Consider the following 24,568-nt stretch of genomic DNA (forward strand, 5'->3'; position numbering starts at 1 on the left):
AAAAAAATGTAATAATACACCTTATAAGGATTTAAAAAAATCTATTATGTATGTTTATCTTCATGCTGATCCAAAAGAAAAAAAAAAGGGGAAGCAAAAGGAAGATCCAACACAACAAGCATCAAATATGCTTCCTAACTGGAAACCATTATAAAGAGGTTTGAAATTTAAAACTATAAAACAGGATAAATGGTAATATAAGTTTGTCAAACCCACATTATGCTTTGGAAGCAACAAAAATTCAAGGCTTATTTCTAGCCTGACAGGGCAAGGTATCCACAAGAAATATTTTCATATAGAATTACCAAGCAAAGACGATTTAATGATTCTCTTGCCTTCAAGTCATCTAACAAATCTGATTTTAAAAATCTGAGGCTCACACTTACACTTTGTTTTAAAACCAAATTACACTGCCAGAAAATTGAGACTTCTATACAAGTTAAAAAGAAGTCTAAACTGGTAAACAAATCTTCCCTATTAGATTATACCTACTTCAATAAGAAAGATTGCTTAATGGCGTTCACTTTGATTTAAAGATCTCAATTGAAGTGAAATGCTATTTCTGTTCTAGAGAACTTAAAATATGAACTAAATTGGAAAAGACATAAATTGAAAGAGGCAAGCCTTTGAATTGTCAGAGTAAAAACTAATATTCTATAGTCTTCAGAGAAGTTATATAATTGCAACAATCATAAATACTTGGAAAAACACAAGTAAACCTTGTTTCCTATTCACAGATAGGGCAGAAAACTAATCAGAAAATAGTCCCTTTCACAATCTATTCATACTACATCCCATATTTACTTTATACCCAAGAATCTTTCACATGGTAGATCTTTTATTGAGACATGTCTCAATATTTACTGACATCTGAACACTACTCATAAGACAATGACCAGTCCGAAGGGCACAAAAAGATTTAATTAGCTTCTTTGCATCTCTCAAAAAGAGACTAACAAAGCTTTGTGAGATCTCTATAAATGTGATAAAGACCACTGACAAAAGCATCTTAAACACTGCTAGGATATAGAGACAATATTATTTTTCTTAAAGCTAGTAAACATATTAACCTTAATTTTGATTCAAATATGGAAATACTCTCAGTATTAAATGCTATTAGGTACAAATATATTAAATATATCTATTTTCCCTTGATAGATTATTATGCTTAATATAAAGTAAATAATTAAAATACTATTAATATTTTTAAGGAAATACATAAAATTATTCACAATAAATTACCATTATGACTTAAAATTTTTATTATTTTAATCACAGCTTATTTGAATATTTAGCAGGTGCTGCATAGACACTGAAGATATAATCAAACTACTGAATCACAGTTCAGGTATGAATAGTGGGACGAATAAGGTGATGGCAGAAACAACTATAGTAAGTGGGAATGCCCTAACTTACTGTGTGTGTTAGTCGCTCAGTCGTGTCTGACTCTTTGCGACCCCATGGACTACAGCCTGCCAGGCTCCTCTGTCCATAGGATTTCCCAGACAAGAATACTGGAGTGGGTTGCCATCTCCTAACTTATTGGCTGATAATAAAAACACTGAAGTCATGTTCAATGAAGAAAAAAAACACCCTGGCAACTTAAAAAATATATTTTAAATAAAATTTTTACCATCTGTTCAACACATAACTTTAACTACAGGCAAAATATAACTTAATTATATCAGTAAAATATGATATAAAGTGATATAAATGTGAATGTCTTCCTGATTTAATATGGCCTGTATTACTCATTTTTTTCTCCAATCTTCTGTGTAAAAATTGAAGTAAGCCAGAAAGAAAAACACCAATACAGTATACTGACACATATATACGGAATTTAGAAAGATGGTAATGATGACCCTGTATGCGAGACAGCAAAAGAGACACAGATGTATAGAACAGACTTTTGGACTCTGAGGGAGAGGGAGAGGGTGGGATGATTTGGGAGAATGGCACTGAAACATGTATACTATCATGTAAGAAACGAACTGCCAGTCTATGTTCGATACAGGATGCAGGATGCTTGGGGCTGGTGCATGGGGATGATCCAGAGAGATGATATGGCGTGGGAGGTGGGAGGGGGATTCAGGATTAGGAGCTTGTATACACCCGTGGTGGATTCATGTCAATGTATGGCAAAACCAATACAGTATTGTAAAGTAAAATAAAGTTAAAAAAAAAAAATCTTTCCTAAACACCCTGTGAACTATGTGAAAGTACTGAAGATACAGAACTATTAAAACTAATTTTGTTATAGGTATTATACACACTCCAGGAGACAGTACAGGACAGAGGAGCCTGGTGCGCTACAGGCCGTGAGGTCACTAAGAGTTAGACATAGCAGCTGAACACAAATTATTTCATAAAAGGATTAGACTCAAATTAAAATGTTTATTAAATTTAGTTCAGAAAAGAACATCTACAAATAAGAATATGCTTGCCCATCAAAATAATTGTAACTGAAGAGAAAGATAATTTTCTTTGGTTATCACTGACAATATCTGACTTCAGTGGAGGCCATCTCCCGATCAGTAAGAGAAACAAACCAACATGACACCAGAACAAACCAACTGACACCATTGAGTTTTATGGAAATGCAGGGGTATGGTGCTGAATGACAACACTTAGGAACAGATACAATTTAACAGCAGTTCTCACCTACTGCCCTACACCATTCTCACCTGACTGTCCCAACACCATTCATGTGAGTAAAACCCGCTAGTCATTAATATCCTTCAGTCCATGTACTCATTCTTAACTAGAAGTGAGGAACTGCCCTTGATACAAGGCCACTTTCCTCCTCAGCTTGTATTTTCTGTAATAAGGGAAAAAATACAAACAGAAGATCAAAGGCATAGGAATGGAAAAGCATACTGTATGTCATGAGAGCCACGAACAGTCCATTGGGATTAGAACACAAAAGGGGTTAAGACTGAGGAGGTGGGTTTGGACCTTTGAGCTTGAGGAGTTCACTGAACTCAAAGACCATGGGGTATCTTTACAGGTGACTTTGACAGTAAGCTGGCAGCTGTCTGGAAGGACTGGGGCTGGGGCGCTGTCTGAGGATGACAAAGGCAGTGGTGTATGGACTACACAAGGAAGAGATGACTTGTGATGGTGATGGTAGGGAAAGAAGAAACAGGTATGAGAAACAACATACAAAACCTCTAAGACTTGGCAACAGTGCATACAAATAGGATGAAGTAGGGGTCAAAGACAACTGGGGGGCTCCAAATCCGGGGGAACAGAAAGAATGCCGGTACCAAATGACAGATCACGTCTTTGGGTATATTAGGTTTGGGAAACCAGCAGCTCCTAAGAGGTCTAAGAATCTGGTTTGAATAAGAAAATTTACAGATGCTATCATGGAAGTAATTCAGAGAAATGTTTTAGCTGATGTTACTAGAGTTAATAAGTCTCACAACAGTAAAACGTAGAAATACAGGACTAAAATTAATCCACAACAATTAATATTTTTGAAAAAAATATGTGAACTGAGAAGCACTAACTCTGGAGCAATGTTCACACTTGGGTGTCAGAAGAGGAGTAAAAAGTGAAAAATAAAAAAATTAAAGTGTTAGAAAAGTCAAAAGAAAAAGGATGAAGAGAGTTTCAAGTAGTAGGGATATTGGCATAAAAAGATCAGAGAAGGATAAACTAAGAGAAGGTTCCTGGTTTTGGAGAAAGATCATGGTTGCTGTTCAGAGAGCAGTACCTACAGGAAGTAAGAGAAGTAGAAATCAATTTAAAAGGGATTAAGAAATCACTGGGTTAAGAGGTAGCAGCTGGAGAACATCTAGATTATTCTTCTAATCTCTCTCTCTCACGCATTCTCTCTCTCTCCCATTCTCTTCTCCTGTCGTTAAAAGGAGAGACCTGAATGCTTTCGTTGGCGGAGGAGGAACTAAGGAAAAAAGACTGAAGGTGCCATGGAGGTAGACGACTATCAACCAACAGTCTAAAATAAAACAGGACGCTAAGTGGATAGGGATCACTTACTCCGAGCCGCATTCAAGGATAAAGGAGGAGAGTAAATTGAGATTGTGTGTCAGAGAGTAGGGAGGCAGGAGATACTCATAGTGAACGTCACATCAGTGTTCTGCAAAGAGCGGATGAGATCAGAGGCTTCAGGTAAGGGGTCACACCTGACCATTAATTTCTAACTAGAAAGGTATTTAAAAAGTTGGAAAAATGCAGGAGACAGAAGAGTGACAAAATATTTTGGGTTCCTTTTAGCACTGGTGTTCTGTAACCCTAATACTGGTCTCTCAGAGAATTGATATTCAAGTTTAAAAATGTTAACACTAATGTTTTATATTTACACAGGGCTTTACATTGATCTTTCACATCTGATTTTTTTATAATAGCACTGAAAGAAGCAGAGTAGGTATAAAGCATTTCTACTTTATAGATGAGGAAACTGAAGCATAAAGATATTATCTTCCAACAAGGAGAACACTATACCCATCTCATAGGACCTCCATAAAATGAACTGTTTTCAAAGCCATATATTCAAGGTACCCCAAGGTCCCATTTTCACGCTCAATATCTCTAAAATACATTGTCCAAATGAAAGAAAAGGTTGAGAGAGTAAAAGTATAGCTTTAGCTGGGCTGCAGATTTAAGGTATATGAATTTTTAGCACTAACATACTGTCATGCTAAATTAAGGTAAAGCACCCACCATCTGCCTCCATTACTCATAATTTAGAGGGGAAAGCACAACACGGTGCAAGGAGAACTTTCCTACAATTAGAGTGTTGTCCATTATCAGAAAACTGGCACACGTGCAACTGCATGCTATGTTTCAAACCACTCAGAGAGAAGTAAACAGAAAAAAAACAGTTATGGTGGCTCCAAGGTGCGAATACAAAGTAAAACAAACAATCCTATAATCTGCCTGTTACAGAAAGGAAAGGCATTACAACATATAGAAAATAAACTATATGAGCAAAACACACAGACACAAAACAATCAACAATGTGAATAAAATCTGAATTTCTCAAGAGTCTTGGATCACTGCAGTACTCTGAAATTTCATAATGATGTTCTACAGTAAAATATTTTCAACGACTAAGCAAATTTATCTGATCACTGAAAGTGACAGAGAAGAAATAAACTGAACCTCTCGCCTGGGGCACCTCTGTGGGATTCTAATGTCCAACACTGAATAGGTACTAAAGTCTGCAATTTTTCAACTTTCACAAAACTTCATTAGAATAACTCACTTGTACCCACTTGACAACTCTTAATTTCTTGCTTGGTTATTTTGAAAAAAAACTCAGTTTCTAAAGCTCTTTTATTTTGAATAAAATCTTAAGATCATTTTGTAATTTAATATAAGCAGGAAATGAGAGGATATCCAACTCACTAAGTAGTAAGTTTATAAGAGGCCAGATTAATAAACCTAAAAATCTCTACTTTATGTGAATTTTTGAAAAATAAAATCCCATGTTATATACTACACACAGACATAAATTGTAAATATAAATTCAGGTTTAAAATAGGTTTTTCTATAATTAAGAATATTTAAGGACAGACAAATACTAGCCAATGTTTAAAGCACATTTATTCTTTTTTCAAAAATATGGTTACTCTTTAACAATAAATCTTGGATGGAGGAGGACAATTATTACTTTGATGAATTTATTGTCATGCTTGCCTACTCGAATGATTTATTCAAGAAATTCATGTTACTAGAACAAATAAATTTAAAAAATCATGCATTTAAAAAAAGCTGAATTCAACAAAAGGTGTGATCATATTTTCAACATATGGAATAACACATTTATTCATAAAAACCACTGCATTTGAAACTGAGCACCACCACGATCCATTTATAGGATGGGAATAATAATTAAAGATCAAAAGGATACGTATTAAGTCTGAATTTTGTATTAAAAACTATATTTTCCTTTTTTTTTTTTTTTTTTTTTGCTGCTAGCAGACAAGGTTTAGTGCTACAGATATTGTACTAAAAAATCATAATTGCTCTTTTTCTTCAGCCACACAGTGCAGCATGCAGGATCTTAGTTCCCTGACTAGGGATCAAACCCAGGCCTCCTGCAGTGGAAGCTTGGAGTCTTAACCACTGGTCTACCAGAGAAGTCCCTATAATCATTCTATTGCCACAAGTGGTTCTTCCATTTGTTTTTAAATGTATGTTACTGCATTTTTATTAATTACTAAAGAATGTATACTCTTTAATTAAACCTTTAAATTTATTATCCAAAATGCCTGATATATTTTTTAAAAGTATATTAGTCTTAATTTCTTATGAAGCATGTACATTTATATTTCTTTGCTCAATACTACTTCTGTGAGGGAATAGTACTGAGTAAAGGGGAAGTCAAAGTCCCCTCTACTTCCCATCTGGCAAAAGCTTCCCTTGTCACATCACAGCCAAGAACAAAAAAGGTCATACTCATAACACTGAGGTCTCTAATTTTGGTTGGAAAAAGTGAAGTTAAAAAAGTTTCTAACTTCTCTGCAGAGTTGAGTAATAAGGGAAGTAATAATCTACAAAAAATAAATCAAAATAAAACCACAGGTGTGGATGAACGAAGATGGTGTTTTAGTTGTCAGTGACATATTAAATTCCTTCCCTGCTTTCTTGATTTTCAACAAAACAAAATTTTAGAAATATTTATTCTTAATTATGAAAAGGCTAAAGAATATTTACTTTCTGTTACAAAAATGTGTAATCTCTTACCTTAGTAATTGTTCTGGATTCAGATTCACTTTCAGATTCTGATTCTGATTCAGAATCCGAAGAACTCTCTTCTATCGAACTAGATTCACCACTGGAAGACTCTGAAGATTTAGAGTTTTCTTTTTCCTTATCCACATCTTTAGAATCACTAATCAGAATAATAAAATTTGAAATATTAGATACTTACATTAAAAAGCAGTTTGAAAAATCAAATGACAAGTGTTATAATTTTTCCATTTTGCATATGAATCAAAATCTTTATTAGAGAAGTGTATTTCACTGAGAACCATTTCTTTTTAGTGTATAGACAGTAAAAATGGTTTTAAAATTCCAAAACATGTTAATGAAATAATAATAAAGACAGTAGTATCTATAACTAAATGAATCAGAACCCATTCAAAGCTAAACCATATCACACACACTTCAAGTGCAAAAGATCATAAAATAAGACTAAATGACATAAGTAGAAAATAATAATTAAATGTTTGATTTACTAGGACTACACATTAGGTGCTAACATTAACAACTTCAGAAATAGGCAGATTTTAAACTACTATCTCAAAATACTCATTAAAAATTTAATTAAATATTTAATTAAAAATTTAAATACTTATAATCTACTTTTGCTAATACAGACTTGGATTTTATAGATTAGTCTGCCCAAGAAAATGATTTACATATGTTCCCAAATGTGACCCTGTAACATATATGAGAAAACATCAACCAGTAAAAAATAGAATTCTTCTAATGTACTAAATTTTACTAAAAATGTAAGATAATCAGATAAATACTAAAGTTTTAAAATACCAAATGATCAAACCTAAGTGCTGATGTTCACTTTGTTCACTCATTCCCTTATTTAACAAATATTTACTGACTGCCCTCCATAAGCTGGCACTATGTTAGGTGCTGAGAGTAACAGTGGTTAGTAAGACACAGGTATCTCCATACTGCTCCTTTTTAGTCTACAGTCAGTCCACTGGAAGATACAGAGAAGTTAAGCCGGCAGTGACAAGAGAGCACGGTAAACAATAAGTAACAAAATATATACTGTGTCCTGAGAATACCTGAAGGAGCATCTAAACAAGACTGGGACCCTTCCTAGAGGAAGAGACACATGAGTTGAAAGAGAGGAATAAGGCAGGAAGAAGGGAAGAGGAAAAGGTCTCCAGGAAGAGATCACACACGGTGTTCTCTCAGGGGAAAAGAGATAGCTTGGAATCTTTATTTTCTCAAGTCTGAGGGTCTAACTTCTCTTTATCATATGTGCATGTATGTGTATATTGTTTCAAAAATCCACCTTGTGCCAGATAGTATAAGGCAATTCATAAACAATTATCTAATTCAGATGTTTTAGCATGGCAACCCACTCTAGTTTCCTTGGGATTCCCTGGTGGCTCACGTTGTAAAGAATCTGTCTGCAGTGCAGGGGACCTGGGTTTGCTCCCTGGGTTGGGAAGATCCCCTGGAAAAGGCCATGGCAACCCACTCCAGTATTCTTGCCTGGAGAATTCCATGGACAGAGGAGCCTGGAAGGTTACAGTCCACGGGGTCACAAAGAGTTGGATACGACTGAGTGACTAAGCAGAGCACAGCAGTTATAACTACTAAAGGGTGGTTTTGAAGATACTTAGAGCTCCTTAGCTTTAAAAAATTGTCACATAGTTTTACTGGCAAAGTTTTTTTAAAAAATTCTATGAGTCAAGAGGAAAAACACCTGGGGAGGGTGAGTGGTTAGGCAACTGGAAGAACTGTTATTTCCCTGAACTGATTTTTGTGCAGGAAATATGTGATTGCTGTTTATTAAAAATGGAATCATGGTAACATCTCAGAGCACATGTAATTATATTTGATGACTAAAAAGTATGTTTTTTTTTTTTCCTTCCCCTAGCAAAGAATGGCAATTTATTATCTCCCATTTAGTGGTTAAAACATATACCTAAAATATAAGGTTTCGAATGTATCGGAGATTTCCTTTTATATAACAAACAATTTTTAAAAATTCAAACATGAGTTTAAAAAAGCCTGTTTTTGAAGAAAAAAAACAATGAAACTAACACAATTTATGATTATAAGCTTCTAGCATATTGACTTTTGCTATCAGAAGACACTTAGTGCTCTGAACAAAACTTTGCCTTCCTAAGAAATATGACATTCTTCACAAACTAAGTAATCACAGATGGACATGAGTTTGAGCAGACTCTGGGAGATAGTGAAGGACAGGGAAGCCTGAAGTACTGCAGTCCACGGGGTCACAAAGGTCGGACATGACTTAGTGACTGAACAGCAACAAATCATAGATATTCTGACATTAAACTAGAAGCACAGAACCTCTCTCTGAGAAAAGGCTACTACAAACCAAGCAACTGGCTTGTTGCAACAAGTGAATGACTCTGACTATACTTAGCTTCTAGCCTTTAAGATAAGATTTTAAAGGTAAAAGTGTTATTTTATTATGCATCACTCAATTTTGATGGGTAATTATTGTTTACCTTACTGCTTAGAGTTTCAGATGTTAACCTAATGAAAAGAATTTACTGGTAACTAGCTTTTTAACTTTGCATGATGAAAAGCCTGTATTAATTTAACCTACAGATTTCATTTGTTCTGAACAGGAAAAACAATATAAATCACTTTTAAAATCATTAAATCCTGACTTAAATTAATAAAGTCATAATTAGGGCATTATGCTGTGTTTGTTATGGAAGTGGCAGGGCGAGCTGCTTTAATTACTGTCTGTAATAAAAGGAGCAGAGAGCGTACTGCGCCCCAATCAGTTCTGTCAGCCACGACTGAGCTGGGCTGCAAGCTCATCAACTGAGCGGGCAGCAGGCGCCCAGGGAAAGGGCCATCGTGTCTGCAGAGGCCACTCTCTGACAGCAGTGGGGAAAACAGACTCAGACAATCCAAGGTATTAGCCCCAATTACTCAAAATTTTAATGACACTTTAACACATGATAATATTGTTGATAATGGGAGATCTTAAAAAGCGCTAACACTTAAATACCTTATGACCGTCTTCCTTCACAGCCCCTGACTCTAATATTTGGATCATAATCTTTTTAATATAACATTATTTAGAAAAATCAATTGTCTTAGTTACATAATGGCAAAGTGTTGAAGGATTTAATTTTCACTCTCAGCAAAATTGCTGCAAAAGGTAATTAAGTGTTTCATACCAACTGCATGATCACTTAACTCGGCTTTCCAAGGTTACACCAATTTTCAAAATGTAACCCCAAGATTTGTTCAAGTTCAAAATGGAAACTGAGCATTACAAGTAGGAGAATAATGTGAATTAGTATTTTAAATCAATATTAAAAGACTTACAGTCTGTTTGGGGAAATAAACACACACTCATTTTTTCACTCAATGTTAGACCAGGGGAAAAGACCGCAGAATTTTTTGTGAAGGAAATAGCTCACCCTTTCCCTCTGGCTTTGGCGTGCTTGGCCGCTCTTCCCTTCCCGGCCTCCGACTCACTTCCACTTTCACCCGAGTCCTCACCGCTGTCCCCACTGTGGTCTTCTTCCTCGTCTTCCCCACTTTCACTTCCAGACGCACTTTCTGAAGGAAAAAAATAACCAGATGCTCTTTGATTTACAGCCACTTAATTAATACAAGGGACAGAAGCAAGTATCAACATTCATCACAAATGAAATGAGACGCTGAATTTTCATGTAGTGGACCCCACTGGATCCACAGTCTCTATATCTGCTGCCCAGTCACTCAGACCTCCAGAACCCTGCAGCGCAGTGAGCACAGTGGGGCCCCAATACCCAGAGAAGGAACAGAAAAGATCAACCAAGTAAAACAATGTGAGCATTTCTTGCTTCCCAAACCCATACATGTCTTAGCTACAGCAAGACTTTTTATTTAAAGACTGATGATGAGGGTGACTCATCAGAAAAGCCCCTGATTCTGGGAAAGAGTGAAGGCAGGAGGAGAAGGGGATGACAGAGGGAGAGATGGTTGGATGGCATCACTGACTCAATGGACATGAGTTTGAGCAAGCTCCAGGAGATGGTAAAGGACAGGGAAGTCTGGCGTGCTGCAGTCCATGGGGTCGCAAAGAGTGGGACATGACTGAGCGACTGAACAACAATGAGGAAGATATAAGAATAAAGAAATAATTTTATTTCCTCTACTTAAAATGGGAAATTTTATTTAGAGAAATAGAAGGGATTACTGAATCTTAGGAACAAATTTTGAGAGGGAAAAGAGCTGTTCAAATCATCTTCAAAAATTCCTTAATTCAAAGGCAACAAAGCAAAATCACTAATCAAAAAGTACTTGTTTTAGCTAGTGTAAGAGTCTTCTGTAAGTCAAAGAAAAGATAAAGTTACACTGAGGAACTACACAGTTAAAACTTTTATGTATAAATTATGGCATATTAGGGCTTACTGAAGAAGTGAAGTGAAGTAGCTCAGTCGTGTCCGACTCTTTGTGACCCCGTGGACTGTAGCCTACCAGGCTCCTTCCTCCATGGGACTCTCCAGGCAGGAGTACTGGAGTGGGTTGCCATTTCCTTCTCCAGGGGATCTTCCCGACCCAGGGATCGAACCCGGGTCTCCCGCATTCCAGGCAGACGCTTTAACCTCTGAGCCACCAGGGAAGCCCCATAAACACCATGTTTTTGTGTATTTTAAACAGGAAGCATAATTTTTTGGTAGTTGAAACGATGACACGTGCAGAGTTGTATCCTGGATAAGAGGACACACTGTTTTCCTAGCCTATGATCTATCTGATGACGTGTCCTCAGGGAGGAACATGTTGCTGTTGTTCAGTCACTCAGTTGTATCTGACTCTTTGTGACCCCATGGGCTGCAGCACGCCAGGCTTCCTTGTCCTTCACCATCTTCCAGAGCTTGCAAAAGCTCACGTCCGTTGAGTCGATGATGCCATCCAATCATCCTGGCCTGTGATCCATCTGATGAAGTGTCCCCAGGGAAGAACATAACCTCTAGTTAAAATAGTATTCTAAGAGGTAAATAGTAGTATCTACTCTATGAAGATTAATTCATGTATCACACAGCAAAAAGCTAGGAAGGCCTATATTCTTTTGGAAGCAACAGTTAGAACTGGACATGGAAAAACAGACTGGTTCCAAATAGGAAAAGGAGTACGTCAAGGCTGTATATTGTCACCCTGCTTATTTAACTTCTATGCAGAGTACATCATGAGAAACGCTGGGCTGGAAGAAGCACAAGCTGGAATCAAGATTGACGGGAGAAATATCAATAACCTCAGATATGCAGATGACACCCTTATGGCAGAAAGTGAAGAGGAACTAAAGAGCTTCTTGATTAAAGTGAAAGTGGAGAGTGAAAAAGTTGGCTTAAAGCTCAACATTAAGAAAACAAAGATCATGGCATTTGGTCCCATCACTTCATGGGAAATAGATGGGGAAACAGTGGAAACAGTGTCAGACTTTATTTTGGGGGGCTCCAAAATCACTGCAGATGGTGACTGCAGCCATGAAATTAAAAGACTCTTACTCGTTGGAAGAAAAGTTATGACCAACCTAGATGGCATATTGAAAAGCAGAGACATTACTTTGCCAACAAAGGTCCGTCTAGTCAAGGCTATGGTTTTTCCAGTGGTCATGTATGGATGTGAGAGTTGGACGGTGAAGAAAGCTGAGCACCAAAGAATTGATGCTTTTGAACTGTGGTGTTGGAGAAGACTCTTGAGAGTCCCTTGGACTGCAAGGAGATCCAACCAGTCCATTCTGAAGGAGATCAGCCCTCGGATTTCTTTGGAAGGAATGACGCTGAAGCTGAAACTCCAGTACTTTGGCCACCTCATGTGAAGAGTTGACTCACTGGAAAAGACTGATGCTGGGAGGGATTGGGAGCAGGAGGAGAAGGGGACAGAGGATGAGATGGCTGGATGGCATCACTGACTCGATGGACGCGAGTCTTGAGTGAACTCTGGGAGTTGGTGATGGACAGGGAGGCCTGGCGTGCTGCGATTCATGGGGTCGCAAAGAGTCGGACATGACTGAGCAACTGAACTGAACTGAACTGAACTGAGCCATCAAGGGAAGTCCCATTGTGACTTTTTACAAAGACCAAAATTTATTTTACCCAAACTTTAGGGAAAAAACTGTTGATTAAGGGTGTTTTGAATTTGTTGTGAAGTCAAAGTTAAGCATACATACATGTTAACTTAGATAACTGGCTTATGCTGTTACTTTTCATGTTTTTATGGGAGTTCAAAACAAATCTGGATCCAGTTCATTTCAGGCATCACTTATTTAAATTTTCAAGTTAGAAAAATCCTTGAGGAAATTTGTTTATCTTCAAGAAGACGTGTTCACTGGAAAAAAACTGGTATCTTCTAATGAGAAAAGTTTTCTCTTTCTTCTGGTAGCTAGAAGGGAACTCTTACTATCCCTACTATACTTCAGATAATGCCATGAAAAGCCATAATGTTACTGGAATATTTCAAATACGTACTGAAAAAGGTTAGACTCTAAATAGAACATGAGCTTGTGAATAAATGGGATGGAGACAAATATCTCTATGAGACACTCTTAACTACACAACATATCTTTCTCAATGGTCTATATCATTCCTGAAATTCCATATTTTTAGCATTAACTGTTTGGATTGAAGTAATTTCCCCCATTTTTCAGCTTATTACTTCAGAAAATAACGTACCACAGACTAATTTGTCAAATACTGAAAACAAAGGCTTACCAAATGTAAATTTATGTTTTTCAACACGTTAATGAACATCCCAGGCAGTGTGGGTTAGAATTCAGAAAAGCATGAGCCCTTTTTTCAATTCTATTATTTTTTAGTTATGGGTCTAAGAGGCAATGTCAAAAAAAAAGCGGTTAGAAATTACTTCGAAAACTTACATATCAAAGTTACTTTGCCATGTAAATGAAAGGAACTGTTTCAGTCGTATAAGCGTCACCTAAACCTGCCGGCTGAATGTTACGTTCCGGGCCTCACTGTTCTATGGGAAGCACGGCCGATAAGCCACGGTGAACCAAGTTTTCCAATGAATGAAAGACCCACCACTGTCACTGCTGCTCTCAGAAGAGTCCTCTTCCTCCTCAGATTCGGAATAAAATTTCTCATCAGGATTCTCTTTCTTTGCTTTTCCTGCTGGGGTCCATTCTTTTGCCTGATTTAAAAAGAGTAAAAATGTAAATATCAAGGAATTCTCATTAAGGGAGACTTAATCATTTGGAATACTCTGTGAAACCAGAAGGAAGTTTAAAGCCTCAGTAGAAAAGGCAACACTGAGAAGTCTTGATTCCCACTACCCCTAAGTAGAGAAACATAAACTCTCACTCAGAACCTATTGTTTTAGATCCACAACCTTATACATAACATATAATTTTAAATACTTTTGTATTCATTGGCCTATAGAAGATTTAAGCTAAAGTAAGACAGTGTAGAAGAGACAAGGGCAATTAGAGGCAGAAGTAGTAAGAGCAGTAAGAAATCCAATTTCACAGCTTGATGTTCTGTGTGCTGTGCTTAGTTGCTCAGTCAGGTCTGTCTGACTCTTTGTGACCCCATGGACTGTAGCCTGCCAGGCTCCTGTCTGTGGGGATTCTCTGGGCAAGAATACTGGAATGGGTTGCCATGCCCTCCTCCAGGGGATCTTCCCAATCCAGAGATTGAACCCAGGTCTCATGCATTGCAGGCGGCTTCTTTATCATCTGAGCCACCAGAGAAGGCCAAGAATATAGGAGTGGGTAGCCGATTGCTTCTCCAGGGGATCTTCCCAACCCAGGGATCGAACCAGGGTCTCCCCAGCATTGCAGGTGGAATCTTTATCACCTGAGTTACCTTGATACTGAGGTTTTTAAAAATAAAATAATGAAAACATTTAGTGTAGGCAACAAATAGCCTGTACCATCTCAACAGCCTGAACCCTGGGGTAATTCTCTGTTTGTCATATCCTAGATATCTAATCCATCAAGAAAGCCTATAGGCCCCTTGGTCCTTTACCACCTTACTCAGAGCCGTATCTCTCTCTCTCGGATCACCACGATAGTCTCTGACTGGCTATCTTGTGTCTAGTTCCATCTCTCACCCCCAGTCCAAGTTGGCTCAAAAGAGCAGCTAGAAAGATTTTATTAATTCCAATCAAGCTCCTCTTTCTTTGAAAAGGTCTGCAAAGGCTTCGCATTCACTTAGAACAAATGAAGCCCTTATGATAAAAACCTGTCAGCCCTACCTGACTCCTGCAGCTGCTCTCCCTCCTGCCCACTTCCCTCCAGCCACTCATCACAGTGTCTTCAGACACCCCAGACGTGCTTCTCCTTGAGGCCTTTCTCCAAAGCTGCTCCTACTTCCGGCACCCTCACCCCAGACGACCACATGGCTCATTTCCTCACTTCTTTCAAGATTCTGTACAAGTGCCACCTCAGGGAGGACCGCCCTACTGAAAATTTCAACCCCCCGTGGAGGCTGATCTTACTTCCCTGGTGGCTCAGATGGTAAAGCTTCTGCCTGCAATACGGGAGACCCAGGTTCGATCCCTGGGTTGGGAAGATCTCCCGGAGAAGGAAATGGCAACCCACTCCAGTATTCCTGCCCGGAGAATCCCAGGGATGGAGCAGCCTTTGCACTAATTTTTTTTTCTTTGTTTTTTGGTCATAGCACTTATTATTTTCTAATATACTACTGTATACAATTTACATATTTATTGTAATTGTCAGTCTATCCCTGCAAGAACATCAGCATCTGGAGATCAGAGATGTTTGAATATTTTGAACACTGATACATCTTAAATGTGTCTGCCACAAAAACTATTAGTTGGGTGACAGACCCTTAAAAACTTTAATATAGTGTATTGAAGTAAAATAAATTATTTTCATAACTGTGACTTTGATTCATTATGAAAAAGTTAAATCATGCTTCATACACTCTCTTTTAAAGGGCAAGGAAATGTGTATTTTTTAAAAGGTCAAGAACAGTTAAGATGCATTTATTTATCACACTTCAGAGTTTTTGCTATGTGCCAGCCTGCTAGGGTACCATCTGTTGTAAAGAAATTTACAGTAAGACTGAGGTTCTTACTCAAGAATGGTTCTCAGCACTGGATGTCTCTGTCAGAATCACCTGAGAATACTTTTTAAAAATATTAATATCAATAATAAAAATACTAATGCTAAAAATGCTAATGCTTGGGACCCACTTCCCAAGATTCTGATTGGTCTAGTACAGGCCTGACACATTTGTTTTAAGATCTCCATATGAATATAGTATAAAGCTAGGTTGGAAAACCACTGCATAGAGGGCTTATGAGCTTAAGATATGTTGCTTACAAAGGTAAGCTTCAGTAATCTGGAAAATTACTATCTGGACAATAATAGAAAAATGAGCAAAAATTACTCAAATATATTTGAGTAAGATACTGACATAAGATCAACAATACTGCTTTTTATGTATGTTTAAAATGCTTTGTCCTCCAGATATGAATAAAGACAGTACTCTATAAACAAAGTTCTCCTATATTTAATAAACAGTAAAGTTCATATTTTTCTTAAATCCAAATACATTTTTCTGCAGGCTAGTAAAATGTGTGTCAGGTCAATTTATGAAAAAAAAATTATTTAGTTAGACTATGGCTTTCAGGACAAGACTAAGTCATCATATAAGGAAAATCAGGCGCCTATGCTCAGAGGGGCATAATATTTTGACAGGGCCAAGGATTCTCTATTCATGGAGTTTAAGGTTTTAAAGGGTAAAGACTAAAAAGTATTTTAATTTTTGTTATGGTCTGTTATGACTATGATAACTGTATCATTCTTAGCAAAGGAAATAAAAGGGTAAAGAGAGGAGGAAAAAAATAACACAGCACTAATTTGAAAGTTTCAATGTAAGATAAAATATTGATAGTAGATGTGTTTATAAAGCAAAATACCCTTGATATGCAAAACTGAGAGAAAAGGATCTTCTAGAACCAAGTAAAAACAAAAATTGCAAAGAATCTTGAAAATTTACTAGTGGCATAATATATATAGTAGCTAATATCCTGGAAATGGAAACGTGTGATGCAGTGACTCCCAGTGTCAGTGTGACTAGGTTCCATATTGTTTTGATTAAAGTATTAGATTGTCTAAACTTAGGCTGTTATTCTTGCTAAGTTAAATTTCATAGTAATAAGACATGACCCTGTAAGATGACAGTAAGACTAGGGTCACACATATATTATGTGCATAAATACATTGATGCGACTTCAGAGAGGGGTGAGGTAGAATGAAAGGCAAGAAAGATTATGTGAACACTACTTTCTACACTACTGCAGCCAAATTTGATAATAGAACTATATATGCTATTTTTATATTTAATTAAGTCTTTATAGTATAATTTCAAGTCAATGTGTCCAGAGACAAGCAGATTGAAACTGTTTTCTACATGGCATCAATGGAGAGTGAGTTTTTTCCAACCAAGTTCCATCAGTTATAATTATTCTCCATAATAAGTTACCAATTATTAATTTCCACAATGTAATCAGCAAAATGAAAAAGGAATCAATTTGTCCCTGTTCAACTGGACAGGTGAAATGAATATAAGAAAAAGGTTATTCAAGTACTGTCCCTATAGGTAGTTAAATGCTTAGAAGAGTACAAGAAAATGGAAGAAGCCAGCCAAACAACCAATCTATCAGCCAATATAAGAACACTGCTGAGACCAAATTAAATCGCATGGCATTGCTATCAATTTCTGAGATGATATTTTTATTTGACTTTTTTCTTCTTTTTTTTGTGGACTGGGGCAACAAGGAGGAGGGATAAGGGCAGAAGTAGGGGTAGGATAAAAGGATGATTCCACTTGGGCCAAAACATTAAGTACCTAATAATGAAAAGGGACAGAACCATAAAAACAACAAACAGGCAAAAGAAATTAGGAGAGAGTATTACTTACAACAAAGAACATTCTCTTTGTATTCTAGTATCTGACCAAATGTTTCATAAATAAGCCAATCTTTCTGAAGAATACTTAAGAGTAGTATGTATATTTGAGGAGAAATCACCAAACTTAGTTGCAAGGAGAAACATGGAACTTGTTAGTTTTATATTAAAAAAAAAATCATCTCTAAATAGAGATAATTTGTCACAACCTGAAAACAGTGGTGTTAATAAATACTAAGGACAGTCTAGAATTGCAACAAGCTCAAGCTTCCTCTCATCATGTTACATAATAAAATGCAGTAAGAGTGTGAACAGTGGACTCAGATATGGAGTGGTATCCCAGTTCTATCACTTACTAGCTATGGGAACCTGGGCAATTTAAGTTCTCTGAACCTTGGTTTCGTCATTTGCAAAACGGGAATAACAACCACCACCACTTATAATAATTATGAGGCTTAAACAAGTAATGATTATAAAATATTATCAAAGAACACTACCAGGGTTAGTTACTGGTTATTATTGCCCTGGCCATACTCCGAAGCCAGATAAGTTTGAGTAGGTAAGAGAAACATACTTTTCAAAGCAGTCAAATTAAATGGCTGTGCCCCAGGAACTTCCTGGCAGTCTAGTGGTTAGGACTTGGCACTTTCACTGTTGTGGCCCACGTTTAATATCTGATCAGGGAACTAAGACGCTACAAGCTGCAAAGTGTGGGTACGGAATTCTTCTATTTAAAGGAAGACAGTTTTTTCCCCATTGTAAAGGGAAAAGTCAGTAGGCAAGAAGATTAACTGACTTTCTCATAGGAATTATAGATAAAGACTAGTTACCTGAATCCTAGTTCAGCATATGTGCTGTACTGGAAAGGCACCCAGGATGTAATACATAATTGTTCTTTTTATTAATTCTATTTAAAAAAATATCAGATACATTTCACATAATCAATCTCTAAAGACAATCAGAAGACCCCTCTCCTTATTTTTCTTGTTTATAAGAAAGAAAGAGATAATACTAGGAAAGAACATCAATTCTCTTATTTTAGTGGCCAGCATGTTATAAAGACCTAGGAAAAGAGTATTTATACAGAGACCTTTTTTTTTAATGTGAAGCCATATATTATTCATTAATTGTGACCTTGTTCAAGGATATTTTTGGTACATAATGCTTCCTATTTATATTTGGCTTCATGTGAAAAAGGTTCCTCAGAAAAGCCAAAAGAACACTTTGTATGGTTTCTGGAAGAGATAGCAAAAATGATTTGGAAAATATTGACAGGAAGCTTATGAGTCTCTAAACTAAGTGGGAAAAGCTCAACTCAATGAAACTAAATACCTTAGAAATTGAATCTGCACAGCTACAAATGCAGTATCACAAATGTGGGTGGCACTGATGCAGAGAATTCAATTCTCTATTTCCTTGAAGAAAAGGAACAGTACATGTACAATGACATAGGAATACTACAATATTTAGTTCCCATAGCAGCAAGATATATCTAACACATTACATTTAGAAATACCAGAACAAGTTTTCCACCCCCCAAAAAAAGCTTTTATACAAAACAGCAGCTATCCTAGAATCTCCTACTGCTTGACAAAATTAATTTCAGAAAGGTCAACTTACCAACTCTATTACTTCTACATTTCGAACTGATGGGTCAGGCGCCACCTCTGGCCAATTAGATAATTCCAGGTACCCAGTTGCTTTGGTGTTGAGAGTGTGAGATAAAGTGCCAAGCTGGAAATGATCCCTATCTATTAAAATAAAGGAAAATATAAAATAAACAATCTGAGCTGCATATAACAGAGAACAATCCTAATCAGAGCTCAAGGTAATTGGCATATTACCTCAAATGTCAAGGAATAAATATAAACTAGGAAATTCTTCACAGGTCAAAAAAACTGATTTCAGTCCATAGATTACAATAATCTCCCCGATAATGGTCAATAAAAAAGCTAATCAGTCAGTGTGTTTAGAGGTGTTGCTCTGATATGTAGCTTCTCTAAAAATTACTTTACTGTGAATATTAAGAATGACAGCACAGTTAAACAATCCATATACATGTCTTGCCACCAACACATTCAGAATTTTAATAGTTTTACTACAAAACTGAACTGCTTTTTATCCCTTTACAACAATTAAATAAGAAACAATATGAAAACCAAAGTATATAATCATTTGATTCCTACTGTAATGGCTACTTGTGAAACTGATAAATTACTCCTTTTAAAAAGCTGGGGAAAATAAGTCAATTTCCATCTCTGAAAAGCAAACAAATATAAAGGAATATTTCTATGAAATAATTCTTTCCGGAAAAGCTTATGTTAGTGTACACAAAATACTTAATAACTCACTATTAAGGTGAATTATATATCCCTTATTAAACAAAGCTATCTATTTAAACCAGAAATGAAGTCAATGTCTGCAAAAACAACACAGCTTTCATCTATTGTTCAGTCAAGTCATTTGGTAAGAATAAACGCCAGAAGACTGAAATTATTTAGGTAAATAAGGCCTATAAAAACATAAACTTGAACTAATATAAAGCTTGTTTCGGAGAAGAGATGAATGAATAGAAAGCACACTTTTCGTATTTATATATTTATACACACTAATCACATATTTTCTAAGAGATAAATTTTAAACATGTTAGAAGTGGGATATAATATCATAATTTTTAAGATAACATATAATATTCTGTAGGTATATTCTGATAATAATACCTTTAAAAGGAGATTCAAGCAGTGGTGCGGGTTTCTGCGCCAGAAATATTTTTTTGGCATATTTACTTAAAGCTCCACTCTTCTCATTCGGAACAATAAGCTGCCTAATAAATCTTGTACGATCTCTGATGTCGTAGTTTTGATCATACTTGCCGAGATTTAATATGTACTGGGTAAGCAATTTTGTCTGTTGGAAAAAACAGAACAAGATGAGAATACAGTTATTTATGATTATTGATAACTCTGGATAAACATATTTAAAGAGGTAATAAAAATGAATGGTTATGTCAAACAAATGTTGTTCCATAGGGAATATGCATTTCTAACACTGCAAATGGAATTCTGAAGCCAAAGCACATGTCCTCTTCAGTATTGGGGAGGTGAATGCTGAGCACTGAGAAGCAGCCATGTGCTAGATTATTAAACTGCTGAAGTGGAAAGAAAGGCATCATTAAAAAAATAATCATATATGGCAAACCCGCTGAAGGGTCTACGTGAGAATAATGAATGTGGAAATACAACTAAAAACATGGCACTCAAAACTTAATCGGAAAAATATGCAGGACATCAAAACATCAGAGAGCATTAGGGGGCTGGCAAACTGCTTCTCCTGAGGTGTGCTTTATGAAGAGATACTGTCCCCGGCATAAGCAGTGTCTGCACTCAGTTACTTTACCCTGAATTATGACCCATTAAAGCAGACACATGAATCACTGAACTGGATTACTGCAAATTATTTGCAGTGCATTTAGCTGTTACTTTTTCATAAAAGCAAGCTGCTGATGCCCTCTAAAAACTAGGATAAAAGACTCCTTCCATTTTTTCCCCCATATTGCTTATGGCCTCTAGTAATATTGGTCATTTATTTATTTATGTTAGGGAACAACTTATTATAGTAGCTTTTACACTCTAATAAGATTTCCTAAGTCAATTTTTGACTGTACTACATTAACATATATTGAGATAATTTTAATAATAATTAAACCAAAATTGAAATGTTAACAAAATAAGGTTTGTATTTTCAACTCATTACTTTATTGAAAAAGCATAATTTTAATTTAGAAGGTTACACGTATACAATTCTAACCATAAACAGGATTCATAATACATGGAAAAAATAAACATCTACCTTAGAACATTTTATAGACATCAGAAATGGATTAAAGACAATAAAATCCATCAAGTCAGGCAGAGCTGAAGATAGTTCTAAACCAACAAGTCAAGATACAAGAATGGTGTGGCAAACTCTTTTACAATATTAATTCATTAAGATAATTGATTTGGATAGAAAGCAACCTTCTTTCAGCAACAATCTATTTAAAAACCATTAACCTAGTTTTACTAAAGTAGAACTACAAAAAATACAGATGAAAAGTATTAATAGAGCTATTCTAAATTTGGTTAACAACAACTGCTATTCACTAATTACTAGACTAGGTTGGTTCAACGACACATAAGAAAATTTCTATGATTGATTTTTTAAGGACAATCAGCCAAACAGTCACCAAGTGAATAACCCAGGTCAATCCAAGGTACACTGGACTGTGCAATCAACTTGCTGAGATAACCTGGAAAATACATCCTACTGTTAAGTTTCTTCAACTGTAGTGAGAATTCATAACGAAGCTAACTCTCTACAGTATATCTGAATGCTGGGATTTAGAATACGCACCTAGAATAAATCAGATTAAAAAGCCTATTCACTGCAGCACTTTTTTAAGCCAGTGGGGTGATTCATCCCGCTTTCATTTCTAGTCTCTGAAATTAAGTTTTAGGAAGTTAATTATTTGAAATATTAACTGACTCTATTTAAAGTGAGACAGAAAATTTTAAGTTATTAAGATTATATAATTTCCATAATATGCACTTATTGACTATAAAACTTGCTTTATTATATTGGTGGGTTATGAAATAATTATAGCACGTGTATTTTCAAAATTAAAATTCTAAAAGATAAAAACATATCCAGGTCCCATGATACATTAAAAACATAAACAGAATAATTAATTTACTCACATACCTCTTTATTCACATACCTTAATCAATTTCTTAGCTCTATCTCTAAAACCAAGTCACTGGTATTTATCTAAAGAATACAATTTTATGTCTTCAAAATGGAATTATCTTCAAAATGGAACTTTATGATCACTAATTATGAAAGTACTGACATTTGCAACTTATTCTTTGCTATAGAACTTAATATTTTTAATGGAGAAAGTGCCCTCTTTACAGTTTGAATGGTCCAATAAGCATAGAAAAAATTCTGTTGAATAAAGGATACTCTCAATGCTTTCATGTTAAAATTTGTAAATATTTCAAGCCTAGATATTTAAATTTTTTCCCTCCAACAAAACTATCTTTATGAGATAAAACTTTTGAATAATTCTCTATAGTTTAATATTTCATCAAATTGAGCTACTGCAAAATCAACTGCCTTCTCAATTTCATTTCATTCTAATATAAAATATAAACTTAACCAACTAAAATAGTAGCTCCATCAAAAAAGTCTTCATCATAGCTGAAATATTGCAAATGAAAGAACTTCTACAATAAATTATTAGCTCTTATCACTTAATTTGCTCAATTCTTCCTTTGTTTTTATCGGGATATATTTCAATGTCATTCTCTTTGCAAGATTTGTTTCCAAGAACTGCTGTTTTGCTAAAGTTTTCAAAAGCTTAAGGCTGTTGAAACTCTACCTGGTAAACACTTTAAAGGTTTCCAAATGATTTTGAATCAAAATCTAACCAACACACAAAAATCTCACTTCATCTACTTCCCATGCATCCAGCCACCTAATCCAGGCAAAAAAGCCAGTATATAACACAGGCTAATTTACAATGTAGTTTTTCACAATATCACATTTCTAAAATCCTGCTGGTCACATGCAGCAGAAACTTGAGTATGAGAGTGTGTGCTGTCATGCTGAAGTATGCTTTTTCAATATTAGCTTCATCACAAGAATTCTGTAGTTTAGTTAAACCACACATATCAAGTATCAGTATATTTGATCATTATAGTTTTATTTCAACTGGTAAAATAAGCAGAGTGAGTTTGCATGCACCACAACCAATGCCCAAAATATTTCTGTTCCATAGTTTTCTTAATTTAATAAGAATGTTGCTTTTACCATAACATTCGTTCAGTGAAAGCCACGTTGGGGCTTTTAAATTTACAATAGCATTTTACAGTGATTTTGACAGAATAAACTTTCAAAAGCTTTACTCAGATTCCATTTACACTGACAGAAGAAATGTACAAAAGCTTTGAGTAAAAATGGTCTATTATTGGAATTAATTGTTTTTTATTTGAAAACCAGCAGCATCATTTGGGTCCTTTTTCTGCTAATGGAGCCAGTACAATAACTGTCATTGCTTCATTCCTCATGTGTGCAAAAGAAAACTTGTAATAAAAATAAACAAAACTAAATTTTAAAAGTTACTTGATCTATATGAGATCATGTCTCACAGAAAGGGATGTAAACATATTTGGCACCTACATACATTAAATCGTCACCCTGAGGCCCAGACTTCCTAAATATCTTCCAGTTTTGAAAACAGACGCTGACCCTGTTTTAGCAGATTTACCTTATCTTCAGTTTGTTGTGTGGACAGTGGTATCACTATGATTTTTGTGGTAGATGGTACATGCTGATGAACATTTTGTGCAGGTTAAATAATGATACAGAAATTCTCTACTTCATTCTTCATTAAACATACACTTCAAGTTTTCAGAATTTATTGCTGCCGGAATTATAACAAAATAAAAAAAAAGAACTGCCCAATAAAATAAACAGGGTTTAGATTTACAGTACACAGTAAATGACAAAACTACTGTAGCAAGAGTGCCCTGACCACTCTCTTGAATAGTTTATAGCAAGGTTGTTCTGTCTCTATCTCCTGCACATATTTCGTCCACAACCAACCCCTAAGTTCCCATGTTTCCCTCTTACTCCAGCCACTGACAGCTGGGAGCTTAATGCTTTGCACAGGCTGTGACACAACCTGCTGGTTACCATCAAGTTACCATTAGATAAAACACTTCAACACTTATGTCACCACCACTGGAAAAAAGAGGGACCTGCCTTATCAGGGCACGCTTTGTTTTCTCAGTACACATCCTACACGTTGCTCTAAATGGGAAAGGTTAGTCATGCTGTATCTCAAAAAGGTTGGGAAAAGAAAGACAAAGTCTTTCCACTTAAATGTTTCTCATTTTTAAATGAAATTTCTGTTCACTACACTTG

At 35.8% G+C, this 24,568-nt stretch overlaps 1 protein-coding gene across 1 annotated transcript in view; it reads right to left on the minus strand.

Moving 5' to 3' along the window:
• The window catches only part of AP3B1 (adaptor related protein complex 3 subunit beta 1), a 239,204-nt gene that overhangs the window by 84,366 nt on the left and 130,270 nt on the right, over positions 1-24,568 (minus strand). Inside the window, exons 16-20 of the mRNA XM_027971481.2 lie at positions 20,323-20,509; positions 19,223-19,353; positions 13,746-13,854; positions 10,140-10,281; positions 6,715-6,862 (exon numbers count right to left, since the gene is read on the minus strand). Of these exons, the coding sequence (XP_027827282.2) occupies positions 6,715-6,862; positions 10,140-10,281; positions 13,746-13,854; positions 19,223-19,353; positions 20,323-20,509 (717 nt within the window). The remainder of the gene's footprint in view (positions 1-6,714; positions 6,863-10,139; positions 10,282-13,745; positions 13,855-19,222; positions 19,354-20,322; positions 20,510-24,568) is intronic.

Source organism: Ovis aries, chromosome 7 (assembly GCF_016772045.2).
Source record: "Ovis aries strain OAR_USU_Benz2616 breed Rambouillet chromosome 7, ARS-UI_Ramb_v3.0, whole genome shotgun sequence".
In the NCBI taxonomy this organism is placed as follows: domain Eukaryota; kingdom Metazoa; phylum Chordata; class Mammalia; order Artiodactyla; family Bovidae; genus Ovis; species Ovis aries.